Consider the following 23,268-nt stretch of genomic DNA (forward strand, 5'->3'; position numbering starts at 1 on the left):
GTCTCTGTTGAAGCAACATACAGACGTGGGGCTTTTAGGTAATGATTGGAATATGAGGGTACTAACTTCGCAGAAGGATTAATCTGTCATGGCTGAATGGAATATGGGGAAGTTATGGAAACTTTAGTGGCTGGGATGTAGTTGGAGGAAGGGAATCACTGGAGATATGCACTGGAAGATGAACCCTTGTCACTGGCCCCCTTCCCTCAATCTCTGTTTTTTTCCTCTCTCCACTTCCTGGCTGCCATGAACTGAGTAGCTTTCCTCTGCCTTGTTGTTCACCATGATATTCTTTCCTCCTCACCTCAAGCTCAAAGCATTGGACCAGATGATCCTGGATGGAAACTTTGGAAATCCTGGGCAAAAATAAATCATTCCTTCTCTAAGTTGTTTCTGTCATGTATTTTGGTTACAGTAATGAAAGATTGACTAACACATCATTTAAAAATGTCTTTCTTTATTCAGGAATCTAACTCATTGTATAAGAATCCAAAGCTATAAAAATGTTAGAACTTGTTAAAGTCAATTTTTAATTTATCGAATATTTGACTTTAATTACAGTCAACTAACTACCCGATTCTTTGGTTACTATTAAGAGGAAACTCCTGTTCATATTCATTATGTATTTTCTCAGAAGGTATTTTGGTAATGAAGATTTTAATGTCTTAAAAATCACCTTAAACAAAACAACTTTTCCACTTTGCTACAGCAAATATCAATTGCTACTTTATGCTGAATTCTGTAACATATCTTCATTCAGATTTTATTCTTCACTGTTTGAGATATAGTGTTAGGACCTATATTTCTACTTAATTTAGCTTTAACAGTATACTTTGATTTAATTTTTTTTAAATTTAAAAAGTTTTAATATTAAAATAAATTTAAATGCTAGGTCTATTTTAATCAAAAATTATATATTTTAATTTAAATTGATTTTACTGATATATAAAAACATAAAAATTGTACACATTTGTGGGCTACATGATATTTGATACATGTATATATTCTACAATGTTTAAACTAAGTTTAAACATATCTACTTTAAAAAATTATCATTTTTTATGGTGAAAACATTTAAACTCCTTTTATAAGGTTTTTTGAAATATGTAATACACTATCATTATCTAAAGTCACCCTACTATGAAAAAGCACATCAGAGTATAACTATAATTCCAATATAACTGAGTAGCAATATATTTTTGTTTTAAATTTGAAAATTTACCCTTATGTACTTTTATGCAAGAAAAATAATTTAGTTACATTTTATGAAAATAATAGCATGTATTTCAAGTAATATTCCATCTGCATAAAATATGCAAATAAACACATTATAATGTCACATCAGAACATAGAAGAAATGCTTTGTAGTAAGTTAATTTATTGCCAATGACTAGATCACTGAAGTGTTTATGCATTATACTAGAAATAACACACACAGATCTCATGCTATGTAATATATCTTACAACACAAAGTTTAAATGAAGTGTAATTTTTGGCTTAGTGGAAAATATGTCTTCCACCGCTTCAGTTTTAAAATTTCAATTTAATTAATTAAAATAAACAAAATTTTGTTCCTGAGTTGTACAAGCCATATTTCTTCTACTCAGTAGCCACATATATTTTTTTCAGAAGCCATAACAATAAAGAAATCTAGACTTTTTTCTTAGCCTAATGTAGTGAAATTCTTTGATAAATTTTAAAGCAAATTACTTTGGTACTGTTGAAAGCTTCTCAAAACCAAAGAAAGGGGTGAAAGAAAAATCTGAGAAAAAGGGCCAAAGCATTTAAGGGGTCACAGAAGTAAATTGTACATTTACTCTAGGACATAGTAGGAGCAATATGTTAGGCCTCAGAAAAGAAAGAAAACTGAGTAAGAAGGAATTAGAAACAGCTATTGTATGAAGACTGACAGTGCAAAAAAACTCAAGGGAATAGTTCAGCTGCCATTTTTGTTTCCTAAACAAACAATTTTCTTCTTCAGCTATAAGAATTTCACTATTTTAGGATTATAAGTCCATTATGGCAAGAACATAGAAGTTAATGGAAGCAGTCACATGCAATAGATGTTCCCCAAGGGACCACATCTCTGATAGTGAGGCCTAGAAGACTTGATGCCACTCACAGCTGCTTCATTAAAACAACTGCTAAATGCAACAATCTGAGGATTCCTCTGTCTCCTCAAAAAATTAGCTCTCAGATATCTCCAGATATGGTTCTAAATTTGGAAGACTTTCCCTCTTGCTACTGATAGTTGAATTGCCTTCTTGAAAATGACTGGGGCTGTGGGTGTTGGAGTAACAGAGATTGAACTCAGGGGCACTAAACCACTGAGCCACATTCCCAGTCCTATTTTGTATTTTTATTTAGAGACAGGGTCTCACTGAATTGCTTAGTGCCTTCCTTTTGCCAAGACTGGCTTTGAATTCTAGATCCTCCTACCTCAGCTGCTGGGATTACTTGCATGTGCCACTGTGCCCAGCTTGAAAATGACTTCTGATGGTCATTTTAAAGATATTTCAATTCATAGCCGGGAGCACCATGGCATGTGCCTGTTATCTCAGTGCACCCTGTCTGTAAATAAAAATACAAAATAGGGCTAGGGAATGTGGCTCAGTGGTTGAATGCCACTGAATTCAATCCCCAGTACTGCGCCCCCCTAAAAAAGAAATATTTTATTCTTTTCTCACAGACATAAATTGCTCCTGTGTTTGCCCTAAATTCCAAGGGGGCCTCTGTCACAATCACCACCATTGTCCACAATGCTGTCATCATAATCACCATTGAGAAATTGGGGTGTCATTTCTGAAACATATGCCTAAGATTGTAAAATGAGCCAGCTAGACCCTAAAACTGGTTGTTTTCACTATTCTCAATCATGATTATCTTATATTGTTATCTCTTTCCACTCTAAAAATAGGAAGTCCTAATTTGTTTTTTATTCTACTTATTGCTAAAGTTAGGCTTGGTCGTAATTTCTACTGTTGAAAGAGAAGACTAATAGAAGAAGAAGAAAAAGAAAAAAAAAACATCTGTATAAGAACACATGAAGAAGGCTGAGGTGGGTGAGGTGGGTGAGGTGCTTGAGCCCTGGAGTTGGAGACAATTCTGGGCAAAAGAGCAAGACTCCATTGCACCTCTGAATAAAAGAAAAGAGAACAAAAATAGAATAATTGAATAATATGAGTTAAAATATTTAAAGACTTCAGGAATGAATAAGTTATGTTAGTAATCCTGAGCAACTTCATAGGATCACTGAATTCTAACCCAAATGCATTAAATGTGAACTCTTTGTGAGAGGAATACAAACATGTAGGTGACTTCTCATTCATAAAATGGAAAGACTGACATATTCATTGCAGCATTACTCACAATATCCAACATATAGAAGGAACCTAAGCACCCATTAATTGATGACTGGATAAAAATATATGCATGTATGAATACATTGGAATATTATTCGGCTTTTAAAACAAAGTAAATTGTGCTATTTACAATAACATAAATGAACATGAAGGACGTTATGCTAAATTAAATAATCCAGACACAGAAACATAAATAGTGCATGATCTCACTCATATATAATATTGAAAATAGTTGAACTCGTAGATACATAGAGAGGTATTTACCAAGGACCAAGAGATGGGGCCAAAGAGAAGGTATTGGTCAAATAATATAGAATTTCAGTTATTAGATTAATATCATCTGGAGACCCAACATACAGATTGGTAACTATGTTTAATAATCATGAATTTTGGAGTAAACATACTGCTGCAGTATATAGAGGATGCTTAAATGACCAAGAAAAAATCAAACGTAGAGAGATGTTAACATAGGAGACAACTGGTAATAGAAACCCACCCAGCTCTACCCCTCCCCCTCCAATCTGACTGCTTTATGGACTGGCTGGGAGAGATGCATCTGGCTAGGAACTTGGAAGGGTGGGGGTGGGAGAGATTGTTTAGTGACTGAAACCAAGATCAGGAAACATGGGGTTCCACAGTGAGGGAAGAAACTAAGAATTGAGTCACCCACCACATGAGTGGAACCCAGGGGAGATCCCTGTGGTATGAACTTCCATCATGGACTAGCAAGTACTGGATGCTGGAAGTGTGCTGATTTAAAATCTTTAGACCAAGTGCCATTCAGCAAAGAGCCTGGAGCCCACCTAAATCCAACCCTTGCCTCCAGGAATTCCACCTATGGGATTACCTCTGTCACTCCAGCAATCCAGAGGGTGGAAAAACATGCTTTAGAAGACCCTACCTAAAACTGCTGAGAAGAGAAACTGAGAATCTTTTGAACTTCAATGGAAAGAATTCTTTAACTTTTCACCAATATCTCTGTATAAAAATTCTCTTTCTCTGTTTAATTGTGACCTTGATGGTACATGGACATTTATACATGTGTATTTTAATTTTGTTTTGTATTCTTTCATTTTTAAAGTTTTTTTAAAAAATTTATATATATATTTTTCTTCTACCTGTTTCCCTTGTCTCGTCTCTTCTGCTAACAATCTATATTGTTCTCTCTTTTACTCTTCATTTATTTTTTTTTTATTTTTTCTTATTTCCTTCTCCCTCATAATTATCATATCCTATTTATTTCTGTTCTCTCCCTGTTCACCATTTGAAATTATAAACCCTTTTGCAAACTTGCTGTTTTTATTGTAGGTGATAACTGATCATATCCTTTTTGTTTATTGTGATAATTAACATTGTAGACATAATAGTAGGAACTATTTGGTTTAATGCTGTATATTGTTTTCATTGGTTATTGTTATTGTTTGTTTGCCCCTAAAGAGTGAGATACTAGAAACCTTCAAGGACACTATAAGTCCACAGGGTAGAAACTCTGCTGCCTCATATCCACACTGTTAAATGAGTAGAGACACAAACAACATGAAGAAGTAAGGGAACAAATCATCCCAAACAAACCACTGTACAGATCCTCCAAACAAAAACTAAATGAAGAAGCTATAGAAGTGAAAAATATAATTGATAATTTAGAATTAACAGACATGTAGAATCTTTTATCCATCAATGACTGAATACATTTTCTTCTCAGCAACACAAGAATTCTTATTTAATATAGACCATGTCATATAAGCTATCATATATGTTGGCATATAATTGTAATATTACCTTAACATATTGTTTTGCATCTATAGGATTATTTTCATAGTTCTATTTCCATTGATATTAATTTTTAAGTTCTTGCTATTTTCTTGATTAGAGTTGCTTGATTTTTATCAAATTTTATCTATATTATTTCTTCTTTATTTCATACATTTCTACTTCTACTCATGTATTTTCCTTCCTACTACATAATTTGAAACTAATCTGTTTGTTATTCTAGCTTCTTTCTGAAAACAAATACTTTAAGTTAAATATAAATATTCATTTGAGTACTGTTTTATCCCAAAGATTATGATATTTTAAGCTCTTATTATCACTTAGTTCAAAGCACTTTTTATTTACTTTTCTTGTGCTTTCTTCCTTGACCTCTGAGATATTTATAAAATGTGCCATTTAATTTTGAAATAGTTGACATGTGTGGATGGGATTCTATATATCTTCAGGTAATTGATTTCTAACAAAATAAATCATTCAGGAAACACAGTCTTCATAATTTCAAATTTCAAATAAAAAATGTTTTGAAAATGGTTTTTATATTGATTGTATTGGTTAAATACATGTCAAAACTGATCAAATTTCATAGTTCAAATATGTGCATTTTATTATATGTCATTTTACCTTCACAAAGGAAGAAAATCTTTTGCAAGCTACTCTTGTAGAAGAGAATTAATATCCAGGATATATATATAAAAGCTGAAAAAAATTAATAAAGCTATGGGCGGGGAATCATGTATTATTTAATGAGTAGCTTTTAAGTTTTTTTTTTTTTTTTCAGTACTGCAGATTGAACCCAGGGGCCCTTACCACTGAGCCACATCCCCAGCCCTTTTTTGCATTTTTTATTTAAAGACAGTATCTCACTGAGTTGCTAAGTGCCTAACTAGGTTGCTGAGGATAGCTTTCAATTTGTGATTCTTCTGCCTCAGCTTCCCAGTCACTGGGAGCTTTTATGCATTCTTATCTCAAAAAGCAATAATGTAAAGTAATGGATATGCAAGCTTGATAGTAACAATCATTTAGCATTGTTTGTAAATATAAAAAAGTCACATTGCATATGTTTATTATATGTAATATTTGTCAATTATGCTCAAGAAAGCTAGGTTGAGAAGAAATGGAAAGACTGAAAAAATTGAAGCCTACAAAGGAAATTATTCCTATGATAATTCTTCTAAATATTTATTAATATTGTTCAACTAAAAAGGGCAAATGTTTATTCCAACTTTTTTATATAACTTTTTTTTTCTTTCCCTTGAAATTAAGATTATATTATGAAGCCTAAACAAATAAATTTAATAATTTACCTGTGGATTTTTTTAAAGATTTGATTAAAATGTTATTAAATTTAATATTTTAAATCATTGCAGTTCTGATATTTTGTTAATACAATGAAGGTCAACAGTGAAAATCCAGTGCTTAGATGGTGAAGTTAAGTGATTTCTCTGCTGGGAAAAAAACATGTATGTTAATATACAAATACGCTTTTGAGATTTTGTAATGACTAGATTGGAATAGGTTTGAAATTTTTTAAAAGCCTCTTTGCAATACACCTTATCTCAAATAAACATCATTTCTGAAAATATCATAAAAACATTTTAAAATTCCTCTTTAATAACAAATATTGAAAGTATATTTCTGATAAAAGCATCACTATCCATGTTCACTGAAAGTAAGACACTTTATTCAGCTGTATTAAAGTTTAAAGTCTTTAACACTGAACTAGAAGAAAAAAATAATAAAATCAAAATACATCTCCAGATAAATACTAAGCATTATTCTTAGAAGATATTAAGAATTAACCTTGTACTTTGGACTTTTGGTATCTTTTTCTGTTTTTCTAAAATATTGTAGTCTGTATGAATCATATCCATTATTTGTATATGAGAAAATATTATTGCTTAAAATTACAAAGGTTAATACTCACAGAGCAGAAGAACAATTTAAAATGGAAGTTTCTGACCACAGTATTGGCATAAAAAAACAGACATGAAAACCAATTGTATAGAATAGAGGACACAGATGCAAATCCTCATAGGTACATACATCTCTTGCTTGACAAAGATTCCAGAAAACATATTTTAGAGAAAAGACAGGCTTTTTCAAAAAAGATGCTGGGAAACTGTATATTCATATTTAGAAGAATAAAACTAGATCGCTATGTCTCCCCCTGCCAAAAGTCAATTCAAAGAGATTCAAAGACTTAGGAATTAGAATAGAAAATCACAACTTCTGGAAGAAAACATAGGCTCAACATTCCAATATGTAAGTGCAGGCTGCAACTTCCTTACTAAAACTCCTAAAACTCAAGAAATAAAACCAAGGATGAAAAAGTAGAATGGTATATTAAATTAAAAATATTCTGCACAGAAAACTAAATAAAAGTGTGAAAAGAAAAACTGCAGAAAGGAAGAAACTCTCTGCAAGCTACTCTTGTGGAAGAGAATTAATATCCAGGATATACTTAAAAACTCAAAAAAAAATATCAAAAAGAAAAATAACCTATTCAATAAATGGGTAAATTAAATAGATATTACTCAAAAGAAGAAATACAAATGTCTAACAAATATATGAAAAAAAATTTCAAAATCCTTAGCAATCCAGAAAATGCAAATCAAATCTGCACTAAGGTTTCATTTCACCCCAGTCAGAATGGCAATCATCAAGTATACAAATAATAATAAATGATGATGAGGATGTAGCAAAGAAAGGAACACTTGTCGATTATAGGTAGGACTGCAATTAGTACATCACTATGGAAAGCAGTATGGAGATTTCTAAAAAAAAAAAAAAAAAATAGAACCACCACATAACCCAGATATTCCACTTCTGAGTATTTAATCAAAAAGTGCTGAAATTATCTTTCCATGATGATACATTGATACATACCAGTGTTTCTATTATCAGAGTTCACAATATCTAAGTTATAGAACCATCCTGGGTGTCCATCAACAGATAAATAGATAAAGAAAATGTGGTATATACACAATGGAGATCTATTCAGTCTCAAAGAAAAAGAAAATTAAGTCATTTTTGCTGGTAAATTAATGGAATTGGAAAACATCATGATAAGTGAAATAAAGCCAGATGAAGAAAGTCAAGGGTTGAATATATTTTTTTGTCATATGAAGAAGTTCAAGAGAAATAAGAACAAAAAGAAAGAATTTTATAAAAATAGAAGGGAAAACAGTAGGGTAGATGAAGGGGAAGGAGAGATGGGAAATGGGAGGAACATCGGAATGAATTGACCAAAGGATGCTATATAAATATATCAAATGAATTCTACTTTTGTAAATAATCACAATGCACCAATTAAAATTAATAAATCAACAGAAGGAGTAAAAGTAGAGTAGAGGAAAGGAATCTGGGAAAGGGCGGAAGAAAAGGAAAGATGAATACTGGATAATTAAATGGAGCAAATTGTTATATGCATTCATAAATATGCCACAATAAACCCCACTATTATACTGAACTGTAATGCAGTAATAAACTCATAAAAGTGGGTGTTTCCTTCTATTAAAATATAAATTTGAATTTCTGAACTGTTGGTTGAAGCGAATCTATGCACTAAGAAAGTACTAATTAATAACCATAAAAAGGCATGTATCCCCCTTATAGTTTCATACAGAGTAATTTTATAGTATAGTAGTAATATGGAATGTAGCACAGTATACTATAGCACAGTACAATGCTAGAGTAGTATAATATAGCACAGTACAGTCATAATGTGGCCAAATCAATAGAATGTAAAACAGCAAGTATGAATCCTAATATCAACTGTGGATAATGGGTGGTGATGCATCATGTTAAACTCATCAGCAATAAGAAAGTGCTCCATTTTCAGTAGATGCTAAATGTCTGTATTTCTGCACAATCTTGCTATAAATCTGAAACTATTCTAATATAATGATCTATTAAAATGAACTATAAATAATGTATGGAATAAAATGGTTTTCTGTTGTGTTTTATCTTTTCAGCACTATCAGAGGATAATTAAGAATATATTTATTAGTAATCTATAATCAAACTCTACTAATGAAACAAGAATGCAATTGAGTGTTAAATCATGGCATTGAACAAAAATAAACTGTATTTCCAGGACTACAACTATTTACACTGAGGTAAATGATTTTATTTGTTACATTAAGTTGAACAATTCAACCACTAAGCTCTGTATATTAAGAATAGCAACAAATAGACATTGAGAGTTTATATTGTTTAGTGTTATATTAACTATAAAAAAGATATATACATATGCCCCCAGTTTCCTATAAGAAAACAGAATCCTAGAGATGTTAAATAAATTCCTGGTGAGTGGCAGATGTAGTGTAGGGGTTCATGCCATCACCTAGACTATGCAGTTAATCATTGTATTAAACTATTATATTGACTTGAAATTAGTTATAAACACTATTATTGCTATTTTCTAATTCTTTGGTCTTTATTTGATTATTTGTATAATAAATTAAAATGAAACATAAGCTCACAGAGTTCTGAATACAGTCAAGGGATCTACAAAGAGAGCTAATTTATTGTGTAGCTTCTAATTAGCTGTAATTGCAATATTGAATAAATGAAATACCTACCTTTAGAGACAATCAAATCTTTTCACTGAACTCCACTGGTGCTATGGTTTATAAAATAGGCTAATAACAATTGGAAGCATTATTCAAATGCTGTCAGAAAATGTAAAAGTATAATTTATTTTCAACCCTGAACTATTCTTCCTCTAAAATAGATTTAATATGGAAACTGGGTATAAGAAAAATGAATTATATAATGATCCATAATTTAACTCCAATTCAGACAGCATATCTTATTCTTAGAGAGCACATTTACTCATATACATGTGTGTATGCATGCACGCAGACACATTCAGTCATCTGGAAAGTTCTTCATAAAATTACTAAAGAATTTCTTAGAATATAGCTGATCAAAAAAAATGCTCACCACTATGGATTAGGTAATAAAATAAGTCTAGGCACTGCCACAGATACTGATAGCACAATATAAAGAGATATTCAAGTTGCCATAGAATCAGATCTCTTTAAGGACAAGGCATTTACCATTTAATGTTTAATCTATTTTTAAGCAGTATTTTTAAGGAATTAATTCAGTTTTCACATACCAACATCTACTAAATAACTCTAAAATTTATTTCTTCCCTTTTATCATCTATCTGAGATTGAAAGGAAGCATATAAAAACAGACATGATGTATGAACCCTGTTTGTTCCTTGTGAATATGCATGATGAGCTGCTAAGATCACTGAGCATTCCTAGGGTGCATGACTTTACAGCTTGCTTCTCCCAAAGGGACAATCAATACTGTACTGTCTTTAAATAAGAGCCTGATCATCAAAGATGGCAGCAGCAAAAAAAAATAGTAAGCCTCCTTGTGTTTCATCTTACAAGGAAAGAGAAAACTGGATTCAATCAACTCTTGATAATGGAGAATGAAATGTTGTTTCTGCTAGTTTGGGGTTTGCAAAGGAATAGGGAAACAAATGAACAAAAGAAAATTCAGTTGCCCCAAGAAGCTAATTATTCTAATATGCATCTCAACAAATAGCAGCTTCCTCCCCAAAAGAAAGCATGAAGCATGAAAAAAGCAGGAACATGAACTGCCACAGACATGAATCAGATACAAGTTTTGGTATATTATTCTTCCAGTCAATGAACTACCTGAAGAAAAAACAACAACAACAACAACAAAACTGTGTCTTTTCTGGTGCTCTAAAAGTTGGAACACTTTCTCAAAAAAAGAAAAAAAAAATCAGCATAACTGAAAGATCTTTCACAGTCACAATGCCAATAAATATAATTTTCTCAAAGCTTTATCAAATCAGAGAGTGGGTTCTTTGCATGTTTATTTTAAAAATGCTAAATGATGCTTTTAATTCAACAGTTTATATAGAGGAAACATATTTTTCATTTTAGATATTTTTATCTAAGAAATAAACATTAAAATTTGGTAAATGCCAAAATTTGGATAATATATCCTCAGCTTATTCTTTTCATTCAAAATATGTCCTTGACTTTTCTTTCAAAAATGTTGCCTTACCAGTGTCTACAAACACATACAGTGACAACTATTATCCATTATCCAGCACTTGACATGCCCGCTCAACATCACAATATTAACTGACTTTCTAGTTTTCTCACTCCCTGTGGGGCACTCTCTTCCAAGATTGATGAGGTGTGACATGGTGTTTGAGCTGCCTTTTTGACCTGACAAACAGGAGTGGTCCTTATACAGATTGGAGGAGGGAGGACAAGCTAGGGAGAGAACAATGGTGTATCCCCGTGTATCCGGGATGTCAGCAGCCTGGTGCACTTGCTTTCCAAGGCAATTAAAACATTGTTTCTCATATTTTACACCTCAGTCAAACACAACTTTTTTCTTTGATTAAAGTGCCCCAAAGTTGCATTAATACACACTGCAAATGTAACAATTAGAAAGGGATTAAACTTCTGTCCCTCCAATATTTTAGAGAAGGTACTTTTAAAGATACAAGTTGCTGCTTCTTCCAAGTTTAAATACACTAAAACTCTAATCACTTCTTATAATTCCCCCAAATGGTGTTATCACTTTCTTTTTAACTATTGAATTCACTCTGGCAGAGCTAGGGCAATAAAACCCATCATATTCTAATTTTCAGACAGCTTGATAGAACCAATGTTCTCACTATAGATAAAGTGTAATGAAGCACTTTCTTTCCCATAGGAAAGTCTTTGACTCATATGCTTTGATGCCAACTAGCCTTCACATCTGCTGTTTCACCATTGATGGCTGTAACTTGGCATGCTAAACTAGTGTCTGATGAAGCAGCTTTACTCAAAGGCACCATTTTATTTCTTGCAATGGGAACACAGTAAAATGGTGTTGGTTTCCTGTGGGCCTTATGCAAATCCCTGTAATAAACATAGGATCAGGCCTCACATACAATAAATTGTGTGTTAGATGAGAAAATGGGGAGGGAGACAAACTTCTTGGGTAAAAATAACTCCCTTTTATGCAAATAAAACAAATGTATAATAAAGAATTAGTTTAAATGTTCATTTCAAAAGGAACTAGTTTATATCAAAACCCATATTAGACACAAATAAAATTATAACAATTTTAAAATATCAGTTTTATTTTTTAAGCAAGATATTATAATTTAATGCTAACAGTAATGCATCAACCCACAATCAATTTCTCAATATCATTCATAAAGAAAAAATTACTTGGGAGACTTAGAAAAATTACATGGCTAAAAAAAATCTTCACTGGGTAATTATGTGAGATTTTTATCTCATGGAAAATGAAAAGCATTATCAAGTATAGATGAAAATTACGGTAACAGTATTAATCTATTCTGAACTGATCCCATATATTTGCCTTAAATCAAACAAAGTTTTTAAGTTTTGTTTCATTCATTTAAATATGTGGGAAAATAAATATACAAATATCTGTAGATTTCAATATGTAAAAAAATTAAAAATAAATTTTCTATGAATTTTAAATATCCATAGTTATTTTTCAATTTGTGATAAGCAAGTTGGCAAGAGAAGCTTTTGGCTTGGAAGCCTAACTATATCAGAATTTCCAACACCCAAGTTAAAGCAGAATTTCATGTTTGAGGCACATTTTATTCAGATCTGCCAAGAGATACTGAGAAATTATCAAATAACACAAAGTAAGATATAAATTAGAATTGTGTGGTAATTTACCTTCATCAGTTAAAAGGGGTGATATGTTCTTTTACAACAGGGAGAGAAGTGGAAGTAGTTCACCAAATTACAAGGTAGTACAATAAGAAAACTAGGTGAGCCCCAATCCCAAAGCTCTTGCTCAGAATCCAATTTACTATAAATCCACAGAAAAGGCTAATTAATATCAGTTCTTTTGTCTCAATTAAGTATCAACTTTAATGTCAGTTAACCTTTCTAATGTAAAATAAGAAACATGTCTTAATCTACCCTCCACTCTGTAAACACCAATCACAGGTGTAACCCTTCTAAGACTCTTCTCTGCTCCCTAAAGGACTCTCCCCTAATTCCCCCCCATCCACTTTATGATAGAATTATATCTAATGAAGGTGTACAAATGAAACAAGAGCATTGACTCTCCAGGTTCTTTGGAACATATATTTTTAAAAATATAGTTTCACCCAATGATACAAATAAAAGTCAGGATTTATTCCACCACACAACATTGAAGAATAAAGAACTAACTTGTTTTGTGACCCTATAATATGACAATTCTGCTTATCTTTTGGAGGGCTCCAGGAAAAGATTCAGAAATGAACATGTAGTTAGATTATTTATTTTCAGCAAATCTACATTGAAAAAAGATGTAAACAAAATTCTGGTAAATAACTTGTTTAATTTAAAAATTCAGTCAGAAGATTTACCATTGTTTCATGCCTTACACTAATTATCATGGGGTCTGGGTTTCAAAAAGCAAGAAGAGTCACCCTAATATGAAAGAAATGAAAGTAGATACAATCATTTATTAACTATTGGTGTCAATAAATGAAGGGATCATTTCAATTTCTTCTTAACTCTGCCTGCACAATAGTATCACCAAAGCAAGTTTGTTGTTTGTTGTCTTGTTTTGTTGTTTTTTACAAACTCAGAGGCTTAGGCTTAGGATTTTCTGAAAACTTCATAAGTGACTCTAATGGTCTCAAATATACCCAGACTGATAATTATTGACATAAATAAATCAATATTTTGTAATTTATCTTATGAACTAATTAATTGCCCCAAAGGTATTCATATGATTGGCAAAGAAAAATTGTATATATTTAAATCATACAACATGGTGCATCTTGTTAATGACTTCCTCAAACTAATTAGCATGTCCATTACCTGACATAAATATTTTATTTTTGCCTACATCTATGTTGAGAACACTTAAGATTTATTCTTACAGTAACATCCAGATACACTATACATTATTATTCACTATAGTTGCTGTGCTATACATTATAGCTCTAGTAATTATTCATGAAAGGATTTTTTTCCTTTCTTTTTTTAGTACTGGAGATTGAGCCCAGGGACACTTTGTCCTTGAGCTACACCCCTAACTCTTTTTATGGTTTATGTTGAGATATAGACTAAGTTGCTTAGGGCCTCACGAGGTTGCTGAACTTGGCCTTAAATTTGCCATCCTCCTGTCTCAGCTTCCCAAATCGCTGGGATCTAAAGACATGCACCATCTCACCTGGCTCATAAATGAGTATCTTAAAGACATTTAAAAAATACCTTAATGTCATAATATTAACTTTTTTCCTTCAGAAAAAGGAATTCAACGTGAAAAAAATCAATACTTCTTATTTATCACAGTGATATAATTGCCTGCCATGGAAAGGACTGTATTTCCATGAGACATACATGCTATCCAGCCTTACTGGTTGTAGCCCAGCAACATTTTTCTACAATTTAGTGTAAAGACATTGTCCCCATAAGTTAAAGTTACTTAATTGATAAAACAGTACCTTTAACATCACTAGGCAATGGTCTAGTTTATAATACATACCTAGGGAGGTAAGATCTAATAATATGTCAAAGACTTTATATATGAGTCTTTGATGTGAATATACCAACCACCTTGTTAATATTTCATTTTAAATTAGTTTCCATGGAACAGAGACAATATCACTAGTACTGAAATTAGAAAACTCTTTTTCCAAAAATACTGGGAAGAAAACAGAATGTCATTAACTAAACTTAAACAGACTTCAAATAAGTAAAAATGACCTGAAACAAAATTATGTGGCAAATTAATAATAAGCAGAACTAATCTTTTGTGAGCAGGTACTGAGAAATCATCCCTGGACTTAATGAAATATCACAAAAATTGTAGTATATTGCATAATGGTAGGAGGTGATTAGGGCTTGTAGAGTACTAGCAAATATGTGAACACCGAAAAAGATGTAAGCCAATTTCTATCCATGTGCTAGCAAGTAATTATTGAATCTTTTACAGTAAATGTACAATATCCTATTCATGTATTAACACCACTGCTCTTTTGGTATTAAAAATAACATACAATTTATGATTTTTAAACAATAAAGAATTATGAACAAGGTGTATGGTATGTGTTTATAAATCTAGTTGTTAAGCACATGTTTTTATATTCTATCGCTTAATTTAAAAATGACATGTTTTTCTAGTACTTAAGAAGTAAGATCACTAAAGCTTTCAAAACAGTCATTCCAGGCATGACACACTAGCTATTCAGACTTCAAAACCTATCACCCCAGTTCAATTTAATTTCAGGAGATCATTGAACTGATAAGATCAGAATAAGTGACAAACTATAAGAACTTGTTGTAGCTCTATCTGCATCAATGGCTTAATGTAAACGTTTAGAAACTTAATATGATCAAATAGTTGAGGTCATGTGGGTGCGCCAAAATGACTAATGTACTTAGCTCTTCTGAGTAATGATGGCTGTGCCTTGATCTCTTTGGTTATTACTTTTATTGTGATACTATGAGCCCCTGGCTACTGCTTTCATAATTAATAAGTCACTTAACCTCTCTATGGCCCAGTTTCCTCATCTGTTAAATGAGTATAATGATAATTGCTTCCTACCTTTCTTAAGTGCTGTTATGAAGATTAATGAACTGATACTTAGAATGTACTTTGATTTCCTAAAGAGGAAGATGTGTGTGTGTGTGTATTGTGTGTGTGTTTATTGTGTGTGTGTGTGAGAGAGAGAGAGAGAGAAGAGAGAGAGAGAGAGAGAGAGAGAGAGAGAGAGAGAGAGAGACTTTTGTTGTTAGATAACAACAAAGATAAAGATAAAACTATTTGCCTCAGACAGGAATATTAATTCACCCTTTTGCATTCCTATCTCCATTGCCTAGACTTTTAAATAAATTGCCTTTCAACAGAGGGTTAAAATGGGAATGTCATAGAAGGCTACATATTTTGGAAAGAGAGAGAGAGAGAGAGAGAGAGAGAGAGAGAGAGAGAGAGAGAGAGAAACCATTTTACCCATCTATGGAGAACAACACTTTGTAAGCAGTCACACCTATGCCATACATTCTATCTGAAGCCCTCTGTCACAGGTTTTCTTTCCATCAATGAAATTGATTTATGGCAACATTTGTTTTGCTCATACATAACCGTACAGAATTTGGTAAAAGGATAAAATACATTCATAAAAAAATATAAGTATGTAGCATTGATTTATGGCACATAGAACAAATGAAAAGGAAATAATTAGAAGACAGAAAAATGGAAGTCCATGAATACACAGAAGGATGGTATTTTAAAAGTATATCTTATGGTTATCTGAGATAGAAAATGACTAAAATTAGATAGAAATGACTAAAATGTTTTAGTCAGACATAGCCAAAGAAAATTACAAAATGTTTAATGTATCAGTTGTTTAGCTTTAACTACACATGATAAGGTTGTACAAGAATGAGAGAAAATGTTAATAACAACAACAACTACAACTACAAATAGATGGAGGAAAATGAAATAAAAATGAACTAACCAATTTGCAGGCAAAACTTAGAGGTAATAGAGAAGTGCTAAAATTTGTATGGTTGGATAATAAAAGTGTTTATTTAATTTAATTTATTTTATTTTTTGCAGTGGGGATTGAACCCAGGGGCATTTAACCAATGAGCCACATCCCCAGCTCTTTTTGTCTTTAAGATAGGGTTTCACTAAGTTGCTTAGTGCCTTGATAAGTTGATGAGGATGGCATTGAACTTGGGATCTTCCTGCCTCAGCCTCTTGAGTTGTTGAGATTACAGATGTGTGCTACCACACCTGGCAAGTATTTTTAATCTTTAGTGTATCAAGCCAGTGAAATTTCTTAATATTGTCTCAACTCAACATAGCTTCTGAACTTAGTTAAGAATCAAATTAAATATGTTGCCTTAAGCCTTAATTTAATGCCTTGTAGACATTCCTTTTTTTTTTTTTTTTTTTTTTTTAAGTACTAAGGATTGAATTCAGGGGCAATCAACCTCTGAGCCACATACCCAGCCCGCCCCACACACACACACACTTTTTTTTTCTTTTATTATCTTTTCTTTTTTGATTTTATTTAGAGACAAGGTCTTACTGAGTGGCTTAGCACCTTGTTTTTGCTGAGGCTGTCTTTGAACTTGTGATCCTCCTGCCTCAGCCTCCCAAGCCTGCACCACCATACCTGGCTGACTTTCTCCTGTTAATAAAGGATTTATACTCCAAAGCAGCAATAACTAAATATAAAGAGAGGCATACAGCATCTTTAGAAGAATTGAAGATATGGCTTTTTGATCATAAGCACACTCAATCGGATGCATTTAAAGTCCATAAAGCTTCCAAAGAAACTGCTGCAAAAAGGACTTTGACTCCAGTGTAAAAGAAACTGAGCCTATTCAAAATGTAGAAAATATACTAGGCTTCCAATATCCACCTTACCTGTAAGCTAACTAAAGGTTTCCATTACACATCATTAAGGGGTTTTGGCTGATCATTTAGCAATATTATTGAGACAAATGATAAGCAACACAAGCCCATGACATATGCAAATTCAGTGCTAAGGGCTATAGATACAAGAATGAATGATACAGATTCATTCAATCCCTGTCCTCTTGCTGTGCAGTGAAGTATGGGAACATGGTGGCAGGGATGGGGGTGGGGAATATGAAAATATATCTTGGATTGATAATTTAATGATAATTGAGAATAAAAAGAGAATACTTAGGGGGAAAAAATGAACATTTTTCCCAGGCTGGGTAGATTTTGGTTTAAAAAGTATTAGGAAATTTTTCTAGGAGTATAGGAAGGATAAATAAATATCTCAAGAATAAAAACAACCTAACTAATTAGATTGAAAAGGATGGGTGGTGATGAAAAATGAGCATAATGTCGGAGAAGGAGGTGTGAGAGTTCAGGATACAGCAAAACAGAAAAGACAAACCAGTTTGGCTAGAACTTCAAGTGTAAGGGAAAGTGAATAGAGAGTAAGAAGCCAGACCTGTGCTTTGTAAACCTGCTAAGGAGCTAAGCTCTCAAGTTAAAGCAAATGGAAGGGAGTCCTTTTAAAGAGCTTTAAATCACTCCAGTAACCTTGGAGAGATGAGACAGTGGTTTGAACTAGGAGAAATAGATAGATTTCTCCTAGAAAGACCCTGGGTTCAATCCTCAGCACTGTAAAAATAATAGAACAATAAAATGAAATGTAGACTCTGTCTTTTTAGAAGACCTAAAGTATTTACATTAGGAATTTGATGCCACTTACATTTCCTTTTAATATATGCCAGGATTTTATTTACCATATTCTTTTTTTTAAAAAGTGCCTCCTTTGCCACCATTCTTCTTAGATGGACAGACTATATTAGAACATGTAGCAAAATCAAAATTTTCAGATAGAACAACCCTAGACAGAATTTGTGAACATTTAAATCCATGGAGTCATGGGATGCATAGAAAAAAAGGTTATTCAGCTCCATTTTGTAGAACATTTGACTTCCTTCAAATTATAGGGATTTTTCTGAGAGTCCATAATACCTACAGGCTATTGCTGAGTTATTTTTGATCTTCTGGTTTCTATTGATTCACTCTCCTAATTTTCATACTTCAGGGAGAAAAGAATACACTTGTTTGGTAGCATTTTGTTTAGGCCTGGAGTGAGATTTTAACTCTAGTACACAAAATTCTTAAATTTCCAAAATGGAGGATTTGATTCCTCTTTTAATGCTTTTTAATGAAACTCCTGATCTCTCATCTATTTTTTTTTTATCTAAATATGACCAAGAACACACTAGTGATGCCATCCAGTTCATTTAGTTTCCTTGGATAAAACTGGAGAAGCAGTTTGATTTTGAATTATTACTTTTTTTAGTTATGGCTTTATATTTATCCCTGGAGAGAATATGTGGATAGCACAATGGATATAGAAGAGAGGAAGGAAGACCTCTTCTCAAAGACAATATACATACAAGTTAGTGAACAAAATCAAGTCTGTTTTTGGAAATATAATTATTTGCTGTGGTAGAGCAACATTGTAACTCTGCCTGTGACTTTGTAATACTGAGGGCTCACCTGCTTTATGGCCAGATATCTTGAGCCAATCTTACTTGTACTGAAATAGCTGTTAGTTTTAAAATAATTTTTGGGAACTGAGCCTTCCAGAACAATAAGTTAAGGGTCTTATTAAATTAGTAGAAACGTAATGGAAATTCCTTTAAAAGTCAATGCCTGAAGGTGCTTCCTATAGTGTTTGTATGTATGGCTGTTAATTAAAAAATGAAAGGGTGGTATAAAATATAAATACATAGTACAGAATAGTTTCTAGTTCACTGTAGGATTTCAAAGTAAGGATACATTTATTTGAATCCTAGAGTGCTAGAATTTTTTTTTATACCATAGTTAGTATAGTTATATATTTTAACGAGCCAAAACATGAAGTTGGAAAGAGAATCTTTAGGACCACACTAAAATACTAAAGAAAAATCAACATATAATGTTCTCTAAGACTCAGGGCTTTTTTTCTTTCTGATTTTAACAGTAAGAATTCAGCATGTGATAGTTAACAACATAAGGTAATTGTCAACTTAGCAATTATCACTGTATGGTTTTTATTGTAACTAGTGTATAATCCAGAAGGCTTCAATTCTGAAGAAAGTCTGTGCTGTTGGAAACAGAAAGTTGCTTCATGTCAATTTTCTCCAGGTGCTGGAGGCACCCTTGTGTGCAGGAGATGAAAGAGTAAGAAGAAAAGCCGGTAGCAAGGAAAAGTGAAGGTAGGAAAAAAATGACACGGCAGAGAGCAGCTGAACTAAAAAGAAGAAAAAAGAACAAAAGATTGAAAAGACAAACAAGGAGGAAAATAACCTTAAAAAAGAAAAATGACATAAGGAGAAAAAAGAGAATTATTTTTTGGAACTATTTTTTTCCAAGGGAACTTTGCTAATAATACATTAGGCTTTGAAATAAGATATTTGAGTCTTCTTAAAATAAAAATGAAATTAAGGCCATGAAATATTTGCGAAATTGATATAAACATTTCTGGTGTCAAATCACTGATAGGTACTTTATTTGTGTTATTTTTCAAATTCAACTTCAAAAGGCACTTGGATACTGTAATAATTTCAATGCAACATGTATTCACTCCCTGAAAAATTTTTGACACTAACATTGAGCTTTTAAGAATTTCATCAACTAGTTTCTTAAAATAAAAATAAAAATCTCAAAATCAGTATTATTAGAAAGGAAATCTCTAATAATTCTATAAATTTAATTTGAAAAAAATTGATCAATTACCATTAATGTCAAATAATACCACTCTGAGAAAATTGTTTTACTCATATTTTAGTTATTCAATGCATTTCATTAAGAATTAATGAATGGGTAATTAAATATGAAGTATGCATTCAGTCTTTAACCTACCCATATGAGAAATTCATTCAGAAAAATAATTAAGACTTTAAGGAGCTAAGAGAATCTATCACATTCTTTGGAAATTTGGTGTCCTTCAGAACTTTGTAAAGAAAGTTGAAAGTTTTGCATGAATTTTTACCAAGAAAATTGCATAATGTTGCAAAATTGCTGTTTTAAATCACATAAAATCCTGTTTTCTGATTGTTGACCTATTCTTCTGTTATCAACTTGACTGTAATCTCCTTGAAAGTGATAATGAGGTCATAGTTTTTGTAGAATACCTAACCAGTAGTGCAGTTTCTGGCACTCAATAGGCACTTGGTGCATGCTTGATGAAAGAATTTATTTTATAGCTTGAACCAATTATTTAAGAAAAAATCTACTACTTCTACTGTGCAATAGAACTACCTATTGCATTTATAGGAACACTGAAAGGAAATTTTAGTGTTTGGAAATTTTGCCCAATCTCTAAAAGCCTGAAAAATACTTTATAAAATATTAAAGGAATTATAAATTGATACTCCTTAAAGTAAAATCTCCCTATCTGATCTACTTGGATTGGTAAGAAAACAGGAGTAGAAAGAGAGGAGTAATAAAGAGAATAAGGTGCTCTATATTCCAGGAATTGCGCAAAATTATAATTCCCATGTAAGTGTTCCAGAGGGCTGTTCTTTTGGAAACCAAAGTGAATTCAATAGGGTATCCTATTTCCAGACCCTATCTTGCAGAATACTAGATGAATAACTATACAGACAATAAGAACTGATTTTTCTTTTTGTTCTCATCCCCTGCCTCATTTTGACAGAAATAAATGTATACATGGGAAACAATCTTACATGTAAGTCTTCTTTTCAGATTAACCAAGCCTTGTACAATCCAAATCTACAACTATTTAATTTTCAACAAACATATTATTTTTTCATTAAAAGATAAAACCTTGTTGAGAAAAAAAAGATGTTTCCTTTGGGCAGATACTCTTTGAAATAAGAGTAGAATACTTACTTGTAAAGCAAAAGCTCCTGGCAATATTCACATATCAAAATGATTCACTTTCGTGGACACAGGTGAAGTGTACAACTTTCTACCCCTTGAGTTATATGCTATCAATTATCCTGCATAAATAATAATATTTAACATATAAATTTTAGATAGCCAGTGGGACTTACCTTGAAAAAAGTCATGGTTGCACCATCCTCTACTGCTCCATACTCTATCTTGGTTTGTTTAGCTAAATCATCAGCAGAGTCAATAGGAGATTCCATGCGTTCCACTGTCAGAAAGGCGGCTAAATTAGCAGTATACGAAGAAATGATGATAAGTGTGAAAAACCACCAAATGCCTCCCACTATCCTGGTGGAGAGCGCTTTGGGCATGAGCTCAGAACCTAACAGAGATTGGGGGAAAGGTGAAACGAATACAGAGAATTTGATCAGCAATCAAATACTTTGGTCACAGTGGCAGAATGGAATCACCGTGTAATAAAAGCTTATGTCACAGATTTATACATTGCTTTAGTAAGCAAGCAACAACCATTGGGAGAGCAGAAGCTAATTTCAGAAAATAGAGAATTCTCTAGGATGTTCATGTTTACGTATAGTGACAGGAGACTCTAGCTCTACCTGAGAAGGTGTAGTTAAAATATTAATGAGTTAAATTCTTTGTAAATTAGCATTAAAAGAGAGAGGGAAAAACTTTCCAGTTTATAAGCCAATGTGTAGATTTTCATATTGTTATTATTTTTGTGAATTTCAGAGGAAATGACTTAACATATGCTGACATCCATTTTTTTACAACCTTCCTGTAGTTTCATTTTTCATGTGCAAGTAGCACAAATATTTTGTCTATTTCATCACTTTAAAAAGTAATGGTGTATAATAGTAAAATAATTTTAATTACCCACATTCTTTAGAGATGATGTGGGGCTTTAGCCCAGTATTTATTTTAATATGAGGTAGCAAATAATTTTCTACCTTATATTATAATTGAATAAGCAAATATCTCCCATCACTATGGTTAGCCTTGATGAAGTAAGTTAGGGTAAGAATAAGTACTCAAGTTGTTACAAATTTATTTTTATACATATGTATCACATTTCATATATATATCAAAATATATGGCTGGAGTTGTCTGCCCATGGTATAAATAAAAAAAATAGGATCTAGGAATTAGATTTTACCTTTGATTATTATTAATTTTAATTCATTTAGGTTATAAAATAACACCCTAGCAACTTTAAAATTTGGTCTTCTATGAATTAAATTCTATTATAATTTTACCATATTATTTACATTTTTAATGTTGAAGATATATCAGAATGTGGGCTTTTTTATTAAAATGTAAATTAAATTTGTGGATGTATGTATAAAATATATTACCATTCACTTTTAATTATTTTGAATCTATAATCAAAAAGTACATAACTTTTAATAGGGTTTGAGTAAAATGGAATGAAGCAAAGATGGACTCCTTTTGCTGATTTATTTTACAGTCAGATCTTTAATATGATTACTGATGCAGTAAGGTAACACATCTTTAGATGGAAAGAAAAAAATAAAATTATTCATGTTAACATTGAAAAATAAGTGGTATCATGATTGTACTATATCAAAACAGCCCATCTTGCACTGCAGTTCATCTTACCCTTGCAATTTAAAACAAACAAACAAAATTTTAAAAGCAGACAGACTTGGACATGACAGCCAACTCCAGCTCCAGACTCTGCCTACCACTCTGTAAGGAAAAAAAAAAAGAC

General features: G+C 32.1%; 1 protein-coding gene across 3 annotated transcripts in view; it reads right to left on the bottom strand.

Moving 5' to 3' along the window:
* Positions 1-23,268, bottom strand: part of Grik2 (glutamate ionotropic receptor kainate type subunit 2) — a 677,012-nt gene that overhangs the window by 127,350 nt on the left and 526,394 nt on the right. For all 3 annotated transcript variants that reach the window (XM_027928184.2, XM_027928185.2, XM_027928187.2), the window contains exon 13: positions 21,683-21,900. In XM_027928184.2, coding sequence (XP_027783985.1) covers positions 21,683-21,900 — 218 coding nt within the window. The remainder of the gene's footprint in view (positions 1-21,682; positions 21,901-23,268) is intronic.

This window comes from Marmota flaviventris, chromosome 6 (assembly GCF_047511675.1).
Source record: "Marmota flaviventris isolate mMarFla1 chromosome 6, mMarFla1.hap1, whole genome shotgun sequence".
Taxonomy (NCBI): Eukaryota; Metazoa; Chordata; class Mammalia; order Rodentia; family Sciuridae; genus Marmota; species Marmota flaviventris.